At 28.4% G+C, this 18,900-nt stretch overlaps 2 protein-coding genes across 4 annotated transcripts; both read left to right on the top strand.

The window, feature by feature from the left end:
- The first annotated feature begins 1,191 nt into the window (after positions 1 to 1,191).
- On the top strand, positions 1,192 to 4,859 carry LOC137830502 (exocyst complex component SEC15A). 2 transcript variants are annotated; one of them, XM_068637900.2, is made up of 2 exons: positions 1,192 to 1,414; positions 2,298 to 4,859. In XM_068637900.2, exon 2 carries the CDS (start codon positions 2,312 to 2,314, stop codon positions 4,679 to 4,681), a length of 2,370 nt encoding a protein of 789 aa, XP_068494001.1. In that variant the 5' UTR covers positions 1,192 to 1,414; positions 2,298 to 2,311; the 3' UTR covers positions 4,682 to 4,859. The 2 variants fall into 2 exon arrangements, with proteins under 2 accessions (XP_068494001.1, XP_068494002.1); XM_068637901.2 differs by having other exon boundaries at positions 1,213 to 2,050.
- A 1,092-nt stretch (positions 4,860 to 5,951) lies between these two features.
- Positions 5,952 to 10,442, top strand: LOC137830501 (Enhancer of polycomb-like transcription factor protein). Of its 2 annotated transcripts, none has more exons than XM_068637899.2 (4): positions 5,952 to 7,077; positions 7,448 to 8,788; positions 9,238 to 9,352; positions 9,962 to 10,442. In XM_068637899.2, the coding sequence occupies exons 1-4, from the start codon at positions 6,562 to 6,564 to the stop codon at positions 10,192 to 10,194; spliced, it is 2,205 nt and encodes a 734-aa protein (XP_068494000.1). In that variant the 5' UTR covers positions 5,952 to 6,561; the 3' UTR covers positions 10,195 to 10,442. The 2 variants fall into 2 exon arrangements, with proteins under 2 accessions (XP_068494000.1, XP_068493999.1); XM_068637898.2 differs by having other exon boundaries at positions 5,974 to 7,077; positions 9,899 to 10,442.
- Positions 10,443 to 18,900: the final 8,458 nt, after the last annotated feature.

Here is an 18,900-nt window from a genome sequence, read left to right as displayed (position 1 = left end):
GTTGTGTAAACTTAAAGGGAAACAATTAGCCAACAATAAATGGTAGGGACTGAAGAGTTAGTTACCTACTCTTTTCTATTTTATGAACATAGCTTCATATTTTTCCAAGCTCCAACTTTATTTACTTTCTCTTTCATTACTTTTGGGGACCAATTTAGTTCATTAATAATCAAAATATCATTAGTTTGGTTTCTGAATCATCAAAAAGTATGTACCCTTTCTTCCAAGCATTCCATCTTCATAATCACTCTCATCTCTCTTTTCATCATTAACTAAATTAGTGGAACTCTTCAAATTATTGAAGGAGAACTATATATTTGAAAAAATAAAAGGAAATCAATGTAATTAAGTACTACGTAATCAGGTATTTTTCGTGAAATATATGTGCTGATAACTTATTATCTTATGCTATATTCATAAACAGTATTTTCATTGGTACAATAACTTTTCATCTAATATTTTTTTAGAGTTTTTTATTAATAAATATAAATTACATATCTACCATTTTTGTTAATATATAAGTTTTAGTATAATCTTTCCATATTTTTTTAATAATATTTTTTTATATGGTGACAAATTATTGTGATTACTTATGTGTCAATTAAGATGTGAAGTTTCACCCTTAATAAAAAACTATTAAGTAAAAATATGAAACACTTATTTAATCTTTGATTTTTGAGTATTAAAATAGTATTGTTTATAAATATAAGTTATATCATTAGATTTTTCAATCCAATAATAGATTTTAAGATAATAATATTATTGAATGTTTTTTTAATAATGTAGTAGCTCATGACTTGTGGAAATACAGTATCATTACTCTTTAACATAAATAGCATAAAATAAATTCTAAATAATATATCCCACTTAAATTTGTTCTTACATGTACAATTTTTTACTTGAATTTTTAATTATATTTAACTTTGTTGAATTTTATTTTAATTATTTGTAATATTTATCACTTTAACACGATAACTATTTTAATTATTTTTTAAATTTAAGTCACATAAATAAAACCAATTTTAGTTTTAAATATAATGATAATATAATTTTCAAATTTTGAAAATCATAACCCTAATGAAGCACTTGTAGACAAAATTGTTTTGCTTACTATTTTTGCAGGGGTGACATGGTAAAGTTACCTGTTATTGCCAACTTTTTTGTACTTTGATACTTTCTTTTTATATTTTTATAATTTGAAGACATTTTATTACATAAAAAAAAAGTGCCGGCGAATTTGATTGACGGCGAGTGTAGCCAAAGCGGTGAAGTGGTGTCACAACGCTGGCTCTGCTTTACGGCAACCTGGGAATTCTCGTCCTCTTTTTCAACACAAACAAAACACTCTCTAACTTCCATTTTTTTGCTTCACATTCCTAAGCTAACAGCCACCCTTTTCGTAGCTTCACCCAAGGTAGAATCTTTTCCTTACTTTGATTCTCTTTCCACTTTACTTCCATCTTATTTTTTTCCTTTGGGGTCTTCAAATCTATCCAAAAATCATGTTTTTTTGGTCTTTTCTTTCTTAAAATGTTAGCTTTAAGTTCCCTTTGTGCTGTTGTTAATCTGTTCTTCAAGCTTCTCTCTGGGTTTTATTTATTTTGGATTTTTTATGGCATTTTGTATCTTTTGCATTCGCTGTTATGAAGTATAATTGGAAGCATAGTAACCTGCGGTCGCGTGAATTACTGATGTCTGCTATTCTCTTTGATTTTGTGTTTTATGTTTTGTGAAGGAAAAATAATTTGATTGTTGATTTCAGGATTAATTGGTTTCTGCTTTCTATCAAGCTCGATTTAGGGTGTGTTTGATATTTATTTTCGAAACTGCTTTTAGTTTTTGAAATACAACTATACAAGGTAGTTCAGACAGCTGGCTGAGGATGGTGCATTGGGAGGGTGGAGAATTGAGGGAGTGGTCGAGCAAGATGAAAACATCTCACTTTTGTTCTTGAAAATATTTCCAAAACTTTCTAGATTTTGGATGAGGAATTGATTACTGGTTGAATGGTGCAGAATATATCTCCAGCAAACAGTTTTAAAACTAAAACGTAAGAAGAGAATCAAACAAGCCCTAGTTGTTTTCTTTTTTCTCAACTTGTACATATAGTAAACCTGCAAAGTGAATTGGTGTCAGTGGTGTGTGACTGTCTGCTATTGTTATTGATTGTCTATATTTGATAAGTTATATGAGTTTTGTGGCAGGAAGAGAAGAATTGTGAATTTCTGGTATAGTTATTTTTTATAAGCTTGGTATTTCTCTGGTTTCTGATGAGAATTGTGTTGTCAAAATTCCAGGGATTCATGTTATCATGGATATAAAAACAAAGAGAAGAGGTGTTATTGAGAACGGTAATGGAGGGGAGGACATGGTTATGGCGAATTTGATTGCAAATGGGGATGATGTTGGTCCTCTTGTCAGGCTCTCTTTCGAAATGGGGCGGCCTGAGGGGCTTCTTCACCAGCTGTCATATGTGGTTAAGCAAAAGGAAGCAGAAATCGAGGAGATGTGCAAGACCCACTACGATGAATTCATCCTTGCAGTTGATGAGCTTCGTGGTGTGTTAGTTGATGCTGAGAAGCTGAAGATTGAGCTCCAAAGTGACAATTTTAAGTTGCAGCAGGTTGGCAGCACCCTTCTTGCCAAGCTTGAAGGGCTTATTGAGTTTTATTCTATTAGGAAAAACATGACTGAAGCTATAGAAATGTCGAAGAACTGTATAGAGGTGCTGGAGTTTTGTGTAAAGTGTAACGGTCACATTTCAGAAGGTCAGTTTTATTCTGCACTGAAAACTTTGGATTTAGTTGAGAAAAGTTGCAGACAGAATATTCCTGCAAAAGCTCTCAAAGAGGTAATAGAGAAGAGAATTCCTGTTATAAAGTTGCACATTGAGAAGAAAATGTGTATTCAAGTTAATGAGTGGATGGTTGATATAAGGAGTTCTGCTAAAAATATTGGGGAAACAGCGATTGGTCGCGCTGTGACAGTTCGTCAAAGGGACCAGGAAATGCTGGAACAACAGAGGAAGGTTGAGGAGCAAAGTATTTCAGGACTAGGAGATGTAGCTTATACTTTGGATGCTGAAGAGGTTGAAGAAGATTCAGTTTTACAGTTTGATCTTACACCACTTTATCGCGCTTATCATATTCATGATTGCCTGGGTATCCTAGAGAAGTTTCGCGAATATTACTATACTAATCGGTTGTTACAATTGAATTCAGACCTGGAGATAACTTCAGCACAACCTTTTGTTGAATCATTCCAGACATATTTTGCTCAAATTGCTGGATTCTTTATAGTGGAGGATAGAGTCCTTAGAACGACTGGGGACCTCCTCAAACCTGATCAGGTTGAAACAATGTGGCAGACTGCTGTAGCTAAGATGACATCACTGTTGGAGGAACAGTTTTCTTGTATGGAATCTGCCCCTCATCTTCTCCTGGTGAAGGATTATGTCACTCTGTTTGGGTCTACTCTTAGACAATATGGAAATGAAATAGGCTCATTTCTTGATGTTCTTGATAGCAGTTGTGACAAATACCATCTGCTTCTTTTGGAAGAATGCCGCCAACAAATTGTTGATGTCTTTGGTAATGATCCATATGACCAAATGGAGATAAAAAAGGAAACTGACTATGAGAATATTGTGCTGTCATTTAATCTTCAAACATCAGATGTTATGCCTGAATTTCCATACACTGCACCATTCTCCTCCATGGTACCTGATACTTGTCGTATTGTGAGATCATTCGTCAAAGGCTCTGTTGATTACTTATCTTATGGCATACAAGTGAATTTCTTTGATGTTGTGAGAAAGTATTTAGACAAGTTCCTGATCGATGTACTCAATGTAACATTGCTTGAGAAAATCAATAGTGACAATATCACTGTATCTCAACTCATGCAGATTGCTGCAAACATAACTGTTCTTGAAAGAGCCTGTGATTTTTTCCTTCGGCATGCTGCCCAACTATGTGGCATCCCAATACGATCAGTTGGAAGACTTCAATCTACTTTAACTGCAAAGGTGATCTTGAAGACATCCAGGGAGGCAGCTTTCATTGCCCTACAGAGCCTTGTGAACACAAAGATAAGCGGGTTTATGACCCTTACTGAAAGTGTTAATTGGACCCCAGAGGAGACAAATGAGAATGGAAATGACTACATACATGAAGTGATCATTTACCTTGACTCTTTCATGTCCCCAGCACAACAAATTTTACCCTTTGATTCCGTGTACAGAGTTGGGAGTGGTGCCTTTGAGCACATTTCAAATTCCATAGTGGCAGCTTTCTCTAGTGATAGTGTTAAAAGATTTAATGTAAATGCAGTTATAAACATTGAATATGATCTTCAGATCATAGAGAATTTTGCTGAGCAAAGGCTCTATTCTGCTGGTTTGGGAGAAATGTACAATGAAGTTAGCTTTAAGAACTGCTTGGTAGAAGCACGGCAGTTAGTGAATCTTTTGCTAAGTAGTCAACCAGAGAGCTTCCTGAATCCTGATACATGGGAGAAAAACTATTATGCACTTGAAATTCAGAAGGTGGCTATCATCCTTGATAAATTCAAGGATTCTCCAGATGGGATCTTTGGAAGCCTTGCTAATAAAAATGCAAAGCAAAGTGCTAGAAAGAAATCCATGGATGTGCTCAAAAAGCGGCTTAAGGATTTCAATTAATAAGATTTGGAAACATTGTGAAGTGGGGTATAGTTGAAGTATTTTTCTTGTGCTCTTCTGAATGTTTTAACTTCACAATGATCATGTTTCTATATTTCTGGTTATGTGCTTCATTTGAATGAATTTATGATGAAACATTGCTTATCAGATGTTTATTTATTACTTCTTGGATGAAGCACTCTTGGAGTTGTCAAGTAAATTTGCTAGAATCAGAATCAAACTTTAGTATTTATTTGATCTGATTCGGAGAATCTTGATGGTTAATCTGTATTGTTAAGATTATTACATTTGAAATGTTATCTCCTAAAATAATTTTATCCATAAAAAAATTTATGGATGGTTTAAGAGAGATGAATGGTTATATAAACTATAATTGATTTTGATTCTCAAATAACATCCAAGAGGAAGGAGTCGAAGGGTTTGAAGCACTCTTTTATCACCAATGTTTTGGTTCTAAGTTTCTTACACTATTAAGCTTCCTACATTTAATATATATTTTTTTTTTAAAATTTGTTGAACATTCAAACTTTTGTACATGTTTGCACTTTAATAAGTGAAGAAAAATGAGTATTTATGAATTATTTTTAATCTTAATTTTTAAAAATTTTTTATCTATTAAAAAAAAATCACATAATTTTTTGAAATTGTGATATAAAATATTGTAGAGGAGCATTGGATTAGGATTTTAAAATACTTTTATATCAAAGTCTTCAGAAATTTAAAAAATATTTTTATATAATATCGTAATTTTTTATTTATTTTAAATTATGATTGTCTTACAAAGAACACATAAAACTGTCTACTATAATGTTCCTAATAGTCTTAAGATTAATTAAGATTCAATTTAACTTTATTCATCATTTCCATATTTTGTGAAAATATAAGATGCATAGAAATATAAGAGAAAATTTTGTATAAAATTTAAATCATATTATTGGATTTAAGAAAAAAATACCAAAAGTTAAATTTTTTAATTAATTTTCTATTATTCAGAAAAGGAAGGTGGGAAGGAAGTAAGTTTTTTATTAATTGCAATAAAAATTTAAAAACCACCATTAATAACGGTGGTTGTTTATTAATAAAGTTAATTTTAAACGAAAGGAAAAGAAGATTTTAAAATAAATAACTGTGTAAGTTATATTTAAAAAGTAATAAAAAGGTTCACAATTTATTATTTTCTATGGTATTAATTGAATTGATAATTAAGTTGAATAAATTAGAAATTTAGAATGAATTAATTATAATTTGAAGAAGAAACCTAAAAATGGTTGGAGACCTTGTGTTTGTAAACTGTCATTTCACCATCACTGACAACTCTTAGGTGTCTTTAAAATATCCATCTTTCTCTCTTTCAAGTCTTGTGAAACAAGAAAAACGCTCTTTGGAGGGAGCTGCATCGGTCCACGAGCCAAATCAATCTCCACCATCCATCACTCCAATCCAACGCCTCTCGTCACTCCCAAAACTCTCTCTCTCTATCTTTCCTTTCTCTACCTTCCCTCACAGCGGTTTTAATCATAAACCCTAGCCGAAACAGTGAACCTCACTCTCTCTCTCTCTCTCTCTCTCTCTCTTTCTCAGCGCCATCTCTATTCTCTACCGTTCTCTTCGGTTCTCCTTCCATAAACGTAGATCTTGCTCTTAACGATCCACCTCTGAAATTTCTCGATTTTCTTCAGTTTTCTCCGAATCCTATTTTTTATTTTATTTTTTGTTTAATTTATAATCGGACATGATCGGTGTTCGATTTTGTATAGCTATGGCGTTTTTCTTTCCGTGGTAGTACTGGAAAGATCATGTGAGACTGTTATCTTGAAAGAAGAAGGGGAAACCGGTTCGGTTCGGTTTTTCTAGTGAAAACCGAAGTTTACCGTACGGAAATGCCGGCGGCGGGGATGCGCCGCACGACGAGAGTGTTCGGCATGAAAGGAGCCGACACGGCTCGGGTTTTGCGCTCCGGGCGGCGGCTGTGGCCGGATTCGGGTGAGGTCAAGACGAAGCGATCCAGCGATGGGGACGAGTGGGCGGTGACCCCGGCCAAGGCAGCGAAAATGGACGCCGTGATGACGCCACGTGGCACCGCTAAAGGTAAACGCCAGGAGGCTGTGGTTGATGCACGCGACAGTACCGTTGATAGGAGATTTGGCATTGTGTATGTTAGGAGGCGGAAGGGGTTAAAGAAGGAAGGTTCTAGAAGGAGCGTGGAGGTTTCGCGTTGCGTGCTTTCGGTTGTTGTGAGTCGCTGTGCTGGGAAGAGTGCTCTGTTTTTGAGACTGTTGGCTTCGGTTGTGAGGTATGCCAAGAGGGTTCGGGTTTCGCCGAGGAAGCTTTCGGGGTTCTTTATGTCGGGGGCTGTTAATGGTGTTTTTGCGTCGCAGGGGATGCAATTCGTGAAGGTAAATTCGGTTCTCCTTTGTTTGTTTCTCTGAATTAAACTACCAATTTGGTCTATAAGTCTTGTCTTAAACTATGGAAATTAGTTTATTCTTTAGGGGGATTACTTGTATATTTTCGTTATTTTAAGGACTGTTTAGTGGAGAGGGTGATATTTCAGGGCCTAAATTGATGATTTATTTATGGATGGAACTGATTTGGTGGCGCAAATGAAATTTCTTATATTAATGAAAGAGTTGAATTAAAGCTCCTAGGTGCTTTTGTGGAAAGTTTTGAAGGGGAAAGAAATAAATCGTTGTTTTCTTGTTGGTTTCCGGTTTTTATTTTGCTCAATGGTGTAAAACTGTTTCTGCTTCTTTTATCATCTTACAGGGTCCTCCTGCTGTAAACTCTGGAATATGCCAGTTCTTTGGAGTCACAGAGTTCGTGCCATTGTTTTCTGTGGACTTTTCTGCTGTTCCTCTTTGTTTTGAGTATCTGCATTCTGCGATGTTCTTTAAATCTATGCTTAGGTCACTTTTTCTTGTATGTAATCCAATAAATGTGCGTAGTGATGTTGAGGATATGGAGTCAGACGATGATTTATTGGAATACCAGAACGAAAAGCAGATTTCTAGTAATACCTTCAAGGGGGAATTGTCTGAGACAGTAACTGTTACATCTGATGTTATTGAAATCAATGATGTTTTGTCATTGCAATCTTCTGTCAAGTCTACCACCCGGGCAGCTGGTCGAAATGGACAATATAGGAACATGTTGAACTCTAGAGGCATTCAGAAGAGGAGAAGTTCACTAAGGAAAAGGAAAGCACGTAATCCTTCAATGGGGGGTTTACGCAGAAATGGAGCAGTTGCTTTTGAGTTAACAGGTGGTAGGAAAGGTAATAACCAGTTTTCTGGTGTGACCTCTAGCAAGAGACTTAGGAGTTTGGCGAATGGTAGCACCACTGGTAGCCTCAAAGAAGCTAGTTCTGCTATAGTCGATTCAAAAGAAAGACTAGGTTTATCTTCATGCTCTGCAAACTTACTTGTATCAGAGATACACCAATGCCACAGGGTAGAGGGAGCAATTGTTACTTTAGAGATGTCTGCTTCAAAAGAATGGCTTCTCACTGTAAAGAAAGATGAATTAACAAGAAGCACATTCAAAGCAGAAAAAGTGATGCGTCCCTGCTCATCCAATCGATTCACTCATGCAATAATGTATTCTTTGGACAATGGGTGGAAGCTGGAGTTTACCAATCGCCAAGACTGGAATGTCTTTAAAGACCTTTATAAGAAGTGTTCTGATCGTAATATCCCTTCTACTGCTGCTAAATTTATCCCAGTTCCAGGTGTGCGAGAGGTCTCTTCGTATGCAGAAAGTAACAGTTTTCCCTTTCACAGACCAGATACATACATATCTGTCTTTGGTGATGAGTTAACTAGAGCAATGGCGAGGACAACTGCTAATTATGACATGGATTCTGAAGACGAAGAGTGGCTGAAAAAGTTCAACAATGAGTGTCAAAATCCTGTGTCAGATGATAATTTTGAGTTAATTATTGATACATTGGAGAAGGTTTATTATTGCAATCCAGATGAACTGTTTGATGAAAAATCTGCAACTAATGGTTGTCAGGACCTTGGTAGCAAGGAAGTGGTAGAAGCTGTATATAACTATTGGATGAGAAAACGGAAGCAAAAACGATCTTTGCTGATAAGGGTTTTCCAGGTAAAATTTCAATCATGATTTGGATATTGCATTTTGTCTGGGAGGGTATTTTAATTGTAGATAGCCAGTTATATGGTGTATGATAAATAGAGTAGTATGGCATGTTCAGTGGAGTATAATCCTCAATAGCTTTAGGGTGGGTTCCCCAAATTCTTCGGTGCTTATCTGCGCACTACATGAACTTACTTGGTTGGGTTATCTTATAATCAGAATGCAGAGGATTTTATGACCAGTAACTATATTTGGGATTTTTTGGTCTTTGTATTTGGAATGGTTGATGTCTTTATCAACTCATCTTATAGCTTTTAACTCGTTCTTCCTTCTTCTTTTCGTAATGTTCGTTTGGTACTTTGGCTGGGGTATAATGTCATGTTGGGTAGTGGCATTGTTTTAAATTTCAGTAGGCAAACCCCATCGTATAGTTGACTTAGTTAATTTAATTGTGTCAGGGTCATCAATCAAAGAGAGCTCCACTTATCCCTAAGCCCTTGCTGCGAAAAAGGAGGTCGTTTAAGAGACAACCCAGTCAGTTTGGTAGAAGCAATCAACCAAGTGTTTTGAAAGGTAATTTTATGGTCTATTTCTTCAACAAAATTGCAATGTGGATTTTTTTTCTATTCAAGTTTATATTGAAAACATTTACCTCTCAAGAGTATTGAATTTTCCTTGACCCTTTCTGGTCTCTGTAGTAGACTCTTGCTGTTCATTTTATGCACAACACAAACACTAGTGTTTAACCTGTTTGTCCCATGACTGTGTCTGGTGGCTGATTATTTAAATCAAATGCTTTAGAACTTTTCCCTCACTCGTTACATTGATTTCATAAAGCTTCTTACTTGCCAAATCTTGACTTTTTACCTTTTGCAATAATACAACTACTGTGAATGTGTAGAAGAACTAAGCTCTAATTCTCTGATTTTACTCATCAACCCCATAGTCTCTTCCGTCTGAGTCTACAATGATTTGCGTTTGAATGCCAATATGGATCTGTTATATGGCTACTTTTAGTTTTGGTTGGGATGTTGTTGGTGGTAATGGTAGAATGATTTGTTTTGCATCGTCTTTTGTTTTGTCATGTTGGATTTTATTTGACAGGTTTTTAATTCGCAGGTGTCTACTTGTGTATATTGACGAGTGTTGTAAATGTTTGTCTGATCTCGTATTCGTTTTCAGCATTTGCAGCTGAACAAGATGCCATGGAAGAGAATGCAATGCTGAGGATTGAAGAGGCGAAAGCCAATGCAAACATGTCGATGGAATTAGCCATACATAAACGCAGAAGGGCTCAATCTCTTGCTCAGAATGCAGATTTGGCCACCTACAAGGCCACAATGTTAATTAGAATAGCCGAAGCAGCTCTTGCTGCAGAATCAGTAGACGACGCAGCAGCTTATTTTCTTGATTGATGGTTAGAGAAACTTCAATGCTAATTAATCATCACACCACAAATTTTATTACAGGATGGGTCATAGTAATCTGCTGCTGTTTTATTGTAAACACTGTACAGATTTTTGCTTGTATGTATAACTTGGATTTAAATGAAGACCTCACACCAATCTTTTGTATGAGTAGGAGGTTGGTTGGTCTCCATGGAAGGAAGATAGAACCAAAAAAGTGGAAATGAAAAATGAAATACAGGATTTCTGAGCCCTCATCACATTATGATCATATGCCCTATGCCTATGCCTCTATATTTAATTATTATTCCTCTGTAGGCCAGGCCATGCCAGGCCCAAAAGAGCCCAACCTTGAGGCCCACACCAGCTCAAAAGGTAGAGGATCCTGTGTGCTTCATTCAAATGGACAAATGGAAATTCTTTCACATTTTTCATTCATTTCGGATGGAAAGTGACAAAGAATTTTATTAGATGGTAGGGTAAGAAGAAATAACCCATGGACAACTATCCCTATCTACTTCCTCATAACCCAATACATTTTGAATGTGACAGTCACAGATTAAAATGCTTTGTTGGAAAGGAAAATAGAGTATTATTACATACAGGTTTAAATCAATAATTCAAATATGTTTAGTAAAATTAGCTTCCAAATGTAACTTAAAATTGTTTAATTAGGGTCAAGATGTAAACTGATGAACAAAAATTCAATTAATTGTTGAATCAAAATCATAATATTTAATGATTACAATTTTTCAATAATAACTACATATCTTTTAGCTTTTTTAAATTGCAATAATATTGATGTAGAAATTCATTATTTATTTTAATTTCAAATACTTGTTTCTTGGTAAATAAAATAAAATCTTTATCAAAAAAATAAACAACTGAATTAAAACAATGTAAATTAATGTAGTATTAAATAATTTAATTAAAATTTTTAAAATAAAATATTTTAGCAAGCATAAATCTTGTGAGCAATACTATAGTCTAAATTAGACATTTCTTAGATAATCTAGATTTTCTTAAATAATATTAAAAGGATTTGGTTATAGATAATTAAAACAGTTCTTTTAAAATTATTTATTCAGTTAATTAAATGCAAATAATATGAAATAACACTATGAGAAAAAGATTACTTACTGACAAAAAGAATAATATTAACATTTAAGAATAAAACATGAACAGACAATAAAAAACATTTGTATAACTATTAATTTATGTATAAATTAATATATACAAATATTTCATATTAAATTCTGTTAAGATATTTTTAAATTATGTGTAAGTTAATTTTAATTTAAGATTTTATCTACTTTTTAAATATTTATGAAAAAAATTAGTTAAACATAATTATATATAATAATTTAAGCGACTAATATAGTAGTTGTTAAAAATAATATGTATGATTGGTGAATTAAACTATTTTTTTGACTCAAATATAAAATTAGAAATATTATTCTTATTATTATCATTACTATTATTAGGTCTCATATATCTTTATTTTTATTATATTGTTTGAAAAATATATAATTTTATAAGAATAATATTAAAAGAATGAACTTTAGAATATATATATATATAATATTATAAAAATAATATTAAATAACATGTGATGGTTTTTTTTTAAAAAAAAAGTTATGTAGTTATTTTTAAAGAAATTTATTCAATTACTTGTTTTATTAATAAAAAATATTTTTTATATATTAAAAAGTAAAATTGTTTAATTAAATGATATAACAAACAGTCACTAAAATATATATGGTATAAATTATGATTAGATGTAGACAATATTTACTTTAAACTGTTATTTAAGCTTTTATTTTTTTTTTTAAATAAAAGCTTTCAGGTATCACTATGCAACTTAAGATCTCAGCTAAGCTGATACCTCAAGTTACAACAATCATTTACCATCACATGAAAAAAAAAATATTATTGAACAAAAGAATTTTTTTACAGCAAGCTTTTATTCTAAATTTTTTTTTAAAAAAAAATGGCCTGACATTTTTAAAATAAAAAAATACTTTAAATTAAGATATATTTTATTTTTAACCAAATGAAAATAAGAAATTGTTAACATTTATCATATTTTTCATCTCTAGTCATTGCTTTTACCTGTCTAGCATTGGGTGCTTTTCTTTTTATTAAATTATTTTATTTTAATGGGTTACAATTTAATTTTTATATTAAATTAAAGTTTAATATTTATATCAATTTTAATTTATATATTATTTAAGTATGAATATATGTATTATTTTTTTATATTTAGTGTGTAATTTATAATTTGAACGAAATAATGTAAGGAAAACAATATTGATTGCAGATTTTTTTGAAAAAGGAAGAAAAAAATATCTATAACTGTATTGTGAAATAGTGGTTATGTGACTATTTTAAGTATATCTTTATTATTTTTATTATTATTACATAAATAACATAATAGTAATTTTGAGGTTAAAATGATTGAAAATTTTAAATATAATTAAGAATAAAATAATAATAATAATGTATACATAAAATGAGTGTCTCATTATATATTATTTGTGGGATAGAGTGAGAATCTAAAAATAATAATAATTATGGTCACATAAAAAGTAATGGATAATTTATAATATATTGTTATACTGAAAATGTGAGAGAGAAGTATAGTAAAAGCTTTTCTTTTACTATTTGAATATTTATTTATTTATTTTAAAATATGATTAAAAATAGAATAGAATTATGAAGGCTCAATTCCCTAGCACCCTTTTGTTTTTATTTCCCTATCTAGCACTCTTTTATTTTTTATTTCCCTATCTAGCACTCTTTTATTATTTTTTTAATAATTTTAATTTTGAATGCATTAAAAAATAAATATTTTTAATGTTTAAAATAATTAGAAATATAATTAATGAATAAATAAATGAGTTTTTACAAAATAAAAATAAAAAAGTAATAAATTAAAAATGTTTACTTTAAAATTATTTTTTTTTTAAAATGAAGAAAATAAAAAATTAAACTCTACAACAACATAAAAGTTGAATCTATAAACATAAATTAGTATTTATTTTGATTATTATTGATGATGTAATCATGTTAATTTCAAGTAAAAAATACAGGACATATTTATAAAAAAACCAAAGTCAATTAGTATTAATTAATAGTGGACACATAAATAATATTGAAGTGTTTACCTAAATGCAAAATTCTAAAAAAAACTAATACAAATGTTACACTTAATGCTTAAAAATGAGACCAAAAAAATAAGTATAGAAAATAAAAACAGCAACAATAAAATAAAAACAAAAAATAGATATAAATAAAGAATGACAGAAAAAAAAAAAACTAAAAACATAAAAGATATAAAATAAAGGCAAAACAAAATAAGATAAAGATAAAAGATATAAAAAAAATTCAAACAAGATAAAGATAAGAGATATAAGGCGATATTAAATAAGTATATGTTGATCATAAAAAGGAAAATAAATAAAAGATGATCATTCATTTGATATTTTCATTAAATATTTTGTGCAAAATGAAACATAATTAATGACGAGAATTGCACAATCCAGTAATTTTTTTTATAATTTTAATTTTGAATGCATTAAAAAAAATATTTTTAGTATTTAAAATAGTTAGAAATATAATTAATGAATAAAAACATAAATAGAAATAAATAAAGAATGCCAGAAAAAATAATAATAACTAGAAACATATTAAATGAATGATTATCTCTCATCTATTTTCCTTTTTATGATCAACATATACTTATTTAGTATCTTCTTATATCTCTTATATTTATCTTGTTTTGATTTATTTGATTTTTTTTATATCTTTTATCTTTATCTTATTTTGTTTTTTCTTTATTTTATACCTTTTATGTTTTTAGTTATTATTATTTTTTCTGCAATCTTTATTTATTTATTTATGGTTTTTGTTTTTATTTTATTGTTGTTGTTTTTATTTTCTAGACTTATTTATTTTTGCATTTTTTTCTTCTCATTTTTAAGCATTAAGTGTAACATTTGTATTAGTTTTTTTTAGAATTTTGCATTAAACACTTCAATATTATTTATGTGTCCTTGGTTTTTTTTATAAATATGTCCTATATTTTTTACTTTGAAATTAACATGATTACATCATCAATAATAATAAAAATAAATACTAATTTATGTTTATAGATTCAACTTTTATGTTGTTGTAGAATTTAATTTTTTATTTTCTTCATTTTTAAAAAAAATAATTTTAAAGTAAACATTTTTAATTTATTACTTTTTTATTTTTATTTTGTAAAAACATTAAAAATATTTATTTTTTAATGCATTCAAAATTAAAATTATTAAAAAAATAATAATTTATTATTTATTATTTATTTTTAAAATGGTGCTAGATAGGGAAATAAAAAATAAAAGAGTGCTAGATAGGGAAATAAAAACAAAAGGGTGCTAGATAAGGAAATAAAGATGTAAATGGTGCTAGATAGGGAATTGAGCCAATTATGAAATATTGTATATTATTATTAGTATAAATTATAAATGGGTCCCACAACTTGTAGTGTTTTTCACGTGATATATTAACTGCGGATTTTCAAAAGCAAACCCACGCCTTGTTCTTGTGTAAGGGAGACAATGACAAAATAATCACGTTTTATTCAAAAGATGAATAGTTTAATTAAACAATTAATATAAAAAAATTTATTTACAATAAGTAAATTCAATTTATTACAATTTTCATTCTTTTCTTTTTTTTACTCTTTATGGATTTCTCTTGCTCATAATTAAATTAGAGATGTATAATATACTATACTATATCGAATAATCATCAGATATAATGCATTTATTAATAATTAAAAAAACACTTAAAAGTGAAATTTGTGATAGTTTTTTATAGATGGAATGTTTGTGAAAGTTTTACACTAAAACCATTGGAAATGTTGTTAATACTTGAGTTAATAATTGGTGTTAAAGATGATTTATAATTAAGTATGAGTTATTATTAAAGACAAACTATGAAGGTCGAGAGTGAAGTTCAGGTTCAAACAAAAACTATACTCCAAAATTTATATCATTATAATCTAATTAACAACTAAATTAAACTATATTCCATAACAATCATTAAGTAAAAACCAATCTTAAAAACAATAAATAAATAATTACTATAAGTAGTATATTAAATATTATCTTATACACTAAAAAAAACTATTGATATTTAAATTAATTTTTATTATCAATAAAATTTATAAATAATTTTAAATTAGTTTTTATTATCAATAAAATTTATAAATAATTTTAAAATTAATATCTAATTAATTAAAACTCTAAAATTGAATTTTATCTAATATTTTTCTTATTATAATACAATAAAATCATTAACTAATATATATATATATATATTTTGTTCCAGTTCACACTTTTATTTCTAAAAAAATTATTAGTTAGATGTTATATACTTTATGGAATTTTGATAATGAACATGAAAATTTACTGTGTTTGACATTGAATGCAAAATTTACTATGTTTGACATTGAATTTAAAATTTACTAAGTTATACATAAAAAATCCAAATTAATTATGTTTCTTTCTTTTCATTTTATACAAATTAAAAAACACATCTGAACTTTGATTTACAACAGAATTTACTTTTAACTCCTAAACATGACCTTTATTTTTCTTAGTAAAAATGTTTAAAACATAATCCCTAACACATATTTTCAAATAAATTTTCTTATTAGTTAAAATTGACTAAAATAGCAAAAGTTTATAAATCTCCCGTTATATTTACTATTATAAGAAGTATATAATCTTCCAAGAAAATATCTTCTACTTTGTTTTTTTTATCATATTCTCTAATATGTTCTCTTCTCTTTTCTTCATCTCCTTTTTTTAGTGTTCTTTTCAAAACTTTATCTACTGAATGAATCACTATGTATCCGAGTACACTGAAAATGCTTAAGTTACTTCAGATTTATAATAAAGTGTGCTGCATACCTTTTTACTCTTATTTAATAGGTTGAATATTTTTTTCACAAAAATTGATTTTTGTCCATATCTTGCTACTTTAATAAAAAAATTATCATAAACTAATTTTCAGTGAGTTAGTTATTAAAATATTTCCTACTGATATTAAAATATTTCATACTGATTTATCAGTGATATAGATGTTATAATACTGTATTAGTGATATCAGTGATATAGATGTTATAATACTGTATTAGTGATATTAAAATATTTCATACTGATTTATCAGTGATATAGATGTTATAATACTGTAACAAAATTCACACTGAAAATTCATTTGTTACGTAAAAAAAAGCTTATAAATATCAATTTCAATAAATTTTTTATTAAATATTCAGAAGGTGTAAAATTTGGATTATGAAAAAAAATCACTTATAATAAAAAACATATTTCACCCTATTTAAATTATAATACTACCATACATTTTTATGTTATTGATATAAGTAATAAATTAAGTGTCAACATTATTCTCTAATAATATGTGATTAATACTTAATTATATATAGTAGTTTATACAATGTAAATTTCTTTAAAAGATTCATATGTTTAAATATGGGTAGGTTCATATCATCTCTCAACCTACAAAAATACATTATTTATAGTTCCTTCTTTGTTTATTTATGAATTCTTAAAAGAAGAACGTGTAATATTTCTCTTAATTTTTTTTTCTAAAAAGTATATAAGTATAAAATAGTTGGAGAAAGTTTGATGTCCATTGATTTTTCCCTTTTTACAAAGAGATAAATTTTTGGAAGGAATGAGAAGTTTAGAAATATGTGTTTAGGTAGGAAGTGCTTTTTCTTTTTGGAAATTGAAGTGTTTCTTTACGGCACTTCATTTCCTTAGTGTTTGGGTAACCAACTTCAATACTTACACTGTGGATCACAAGTTTCACGTTATGGAATCACTTTTCCAAATACAATGTCAACTACAAAGAAAAAAAATTCATAAAATAGAAACTAATTTTAGAGATAAAAAATAATTAATTGCTATAGTGACTAAATATCTTAGAAACTAAAAAAATTATTGGTTTCTAAATTAGTTTCTACTATTGATAAATAGTTTATAAACTGATATATAATTAGCTACTAAGGTTTTTCCTATCAAATTTAGAATCTAAATAATTGGTAGTTAAAACCTTGATAGTTAATTAGATACTAATTTATAAACTATTTATCAATAATAGAAACTAATTTAGAAATCAATAATTTTTTTAGTATCTAAAATAGTATATAATTTAGTCAGTATAGTAACTAATTATTTTTAGTCTCTAAAGTGATTTTTATTTAATAATTTCCTAGCAGTGAATAACAACATCAAACATTTTTTTTTGTTACTTATTGATGTTCAAATATCCTACTTTTAATATAAGAACAAAAAAGATAAAATCAATTTTCTCTCCTTCATAGTTGTATCACTTAAGTGATTAAATAGTGCTCAAGTGATTAAATGATGCTGAATCGATCAAATGATGCTAAAGAGATATGTCTTATTACTCAAGTGTTGTTGTTCAAGTGACTCACTCATGACTTAAACGTTATTTTTATGTTTTTTCTTAACATTTATTGTTTGAAGTTTTAGTTATCTATATTTTTCTTATTCAAATTAAATATTATGGTAATAGTCAATATATATTTCTAACATCAAATTGAATTAGTGAGTCATCGATTGATGAGATATGTAAGAAATTATCCTATCATAGAAGTTTGTTAGATGAATTTTATACCAAAGAAGATAAATTATCATACTAACTTGATATTATGAGAGGTGTTAAACTATAAGTTCAAACTTAGTATTAATTTTCTATGAACCATTAATCATTATATATTTATTGTTGATAAAATATTTGTAATAACATTTAATTAGTAACTTTATGATGTTACATTCAATATACCAAATGTTATATATTTAAATAAAATTCTTAATTTTATTTACCAAATTTGGTACATTTAATAAAATATATCCAACTAAGAATTACACCCATAATCATAATATTTAGTTTTCTTTGTACAAACTCCTAATCAAACTTAATAAGAATTTGATTACTAAAACTAATACTATCTATGTATAATATTGATAATTAATTACAATTTTGATGGTTTTAATGTTAATTAATAACATTTTATTGTTTTTTTAATTAATTAAAAATAAAATTGAAATAATAAATTATTACCTGTATATATTTGATTTTTAGTTCTATTTAATTCAATATTAAAAGTCCTTTTTCACAAGAAAAAAACTTCAAATCTAATTTATTAAAAAAATATTTTAATTTATTATTTATTGATAAAAAAAATTAGCCATATGCTATTATTTAACAAACATTTCACAAAACAGAAAAGTGATGAGATAATCAATTATGAGGTGAATGTAATTTTAAATATTTTGGCATATTAAATGTAATAAACTATTTATTCCAAATAGTAAATATTTGGTGTATTTTTAAATTAATATAAAAATAACATAAACTAAAAAGTATAAGATTATGCAAAAACACTTAATATATACTTAAAAGGATATTTAAATCAAACACATCTTATTCACAAAAATGTTATAATAATATAATAGATCAAATTAATTTACTTCATTAATTTGACCACTAAATATGGAAAGAAAGTAACGAGTTCAAACGAATATTAATTATTCTGAAAAGTGATTGAGTGAAAAACAATTAAGAGTAGTGAGAAGATGAGTTCTAATAATTTTGAGGATAAATAAAAAATAT

This window comes from Phaseolus vulgaris, chromosome 7 (assembly GCF_051622355.1).
Source record: "Phaseolus vulgaris cultivar YP4 chromosome 7, ASM5162235v1, whole genome shotgun sequence".
NCBI classification, from domain to species: Eukaryota; Viridiplantae; Streptophyta; class Magnoliopsida; order Fabales; family Fabaceae; genus Phaseolus; species Phaseolus vulgaris.
The sequence above is the reverse complement of the archived record's forward strand: the minus strand, read 5'-3'. Positions and strand labels throughout refer to the sequence as shown.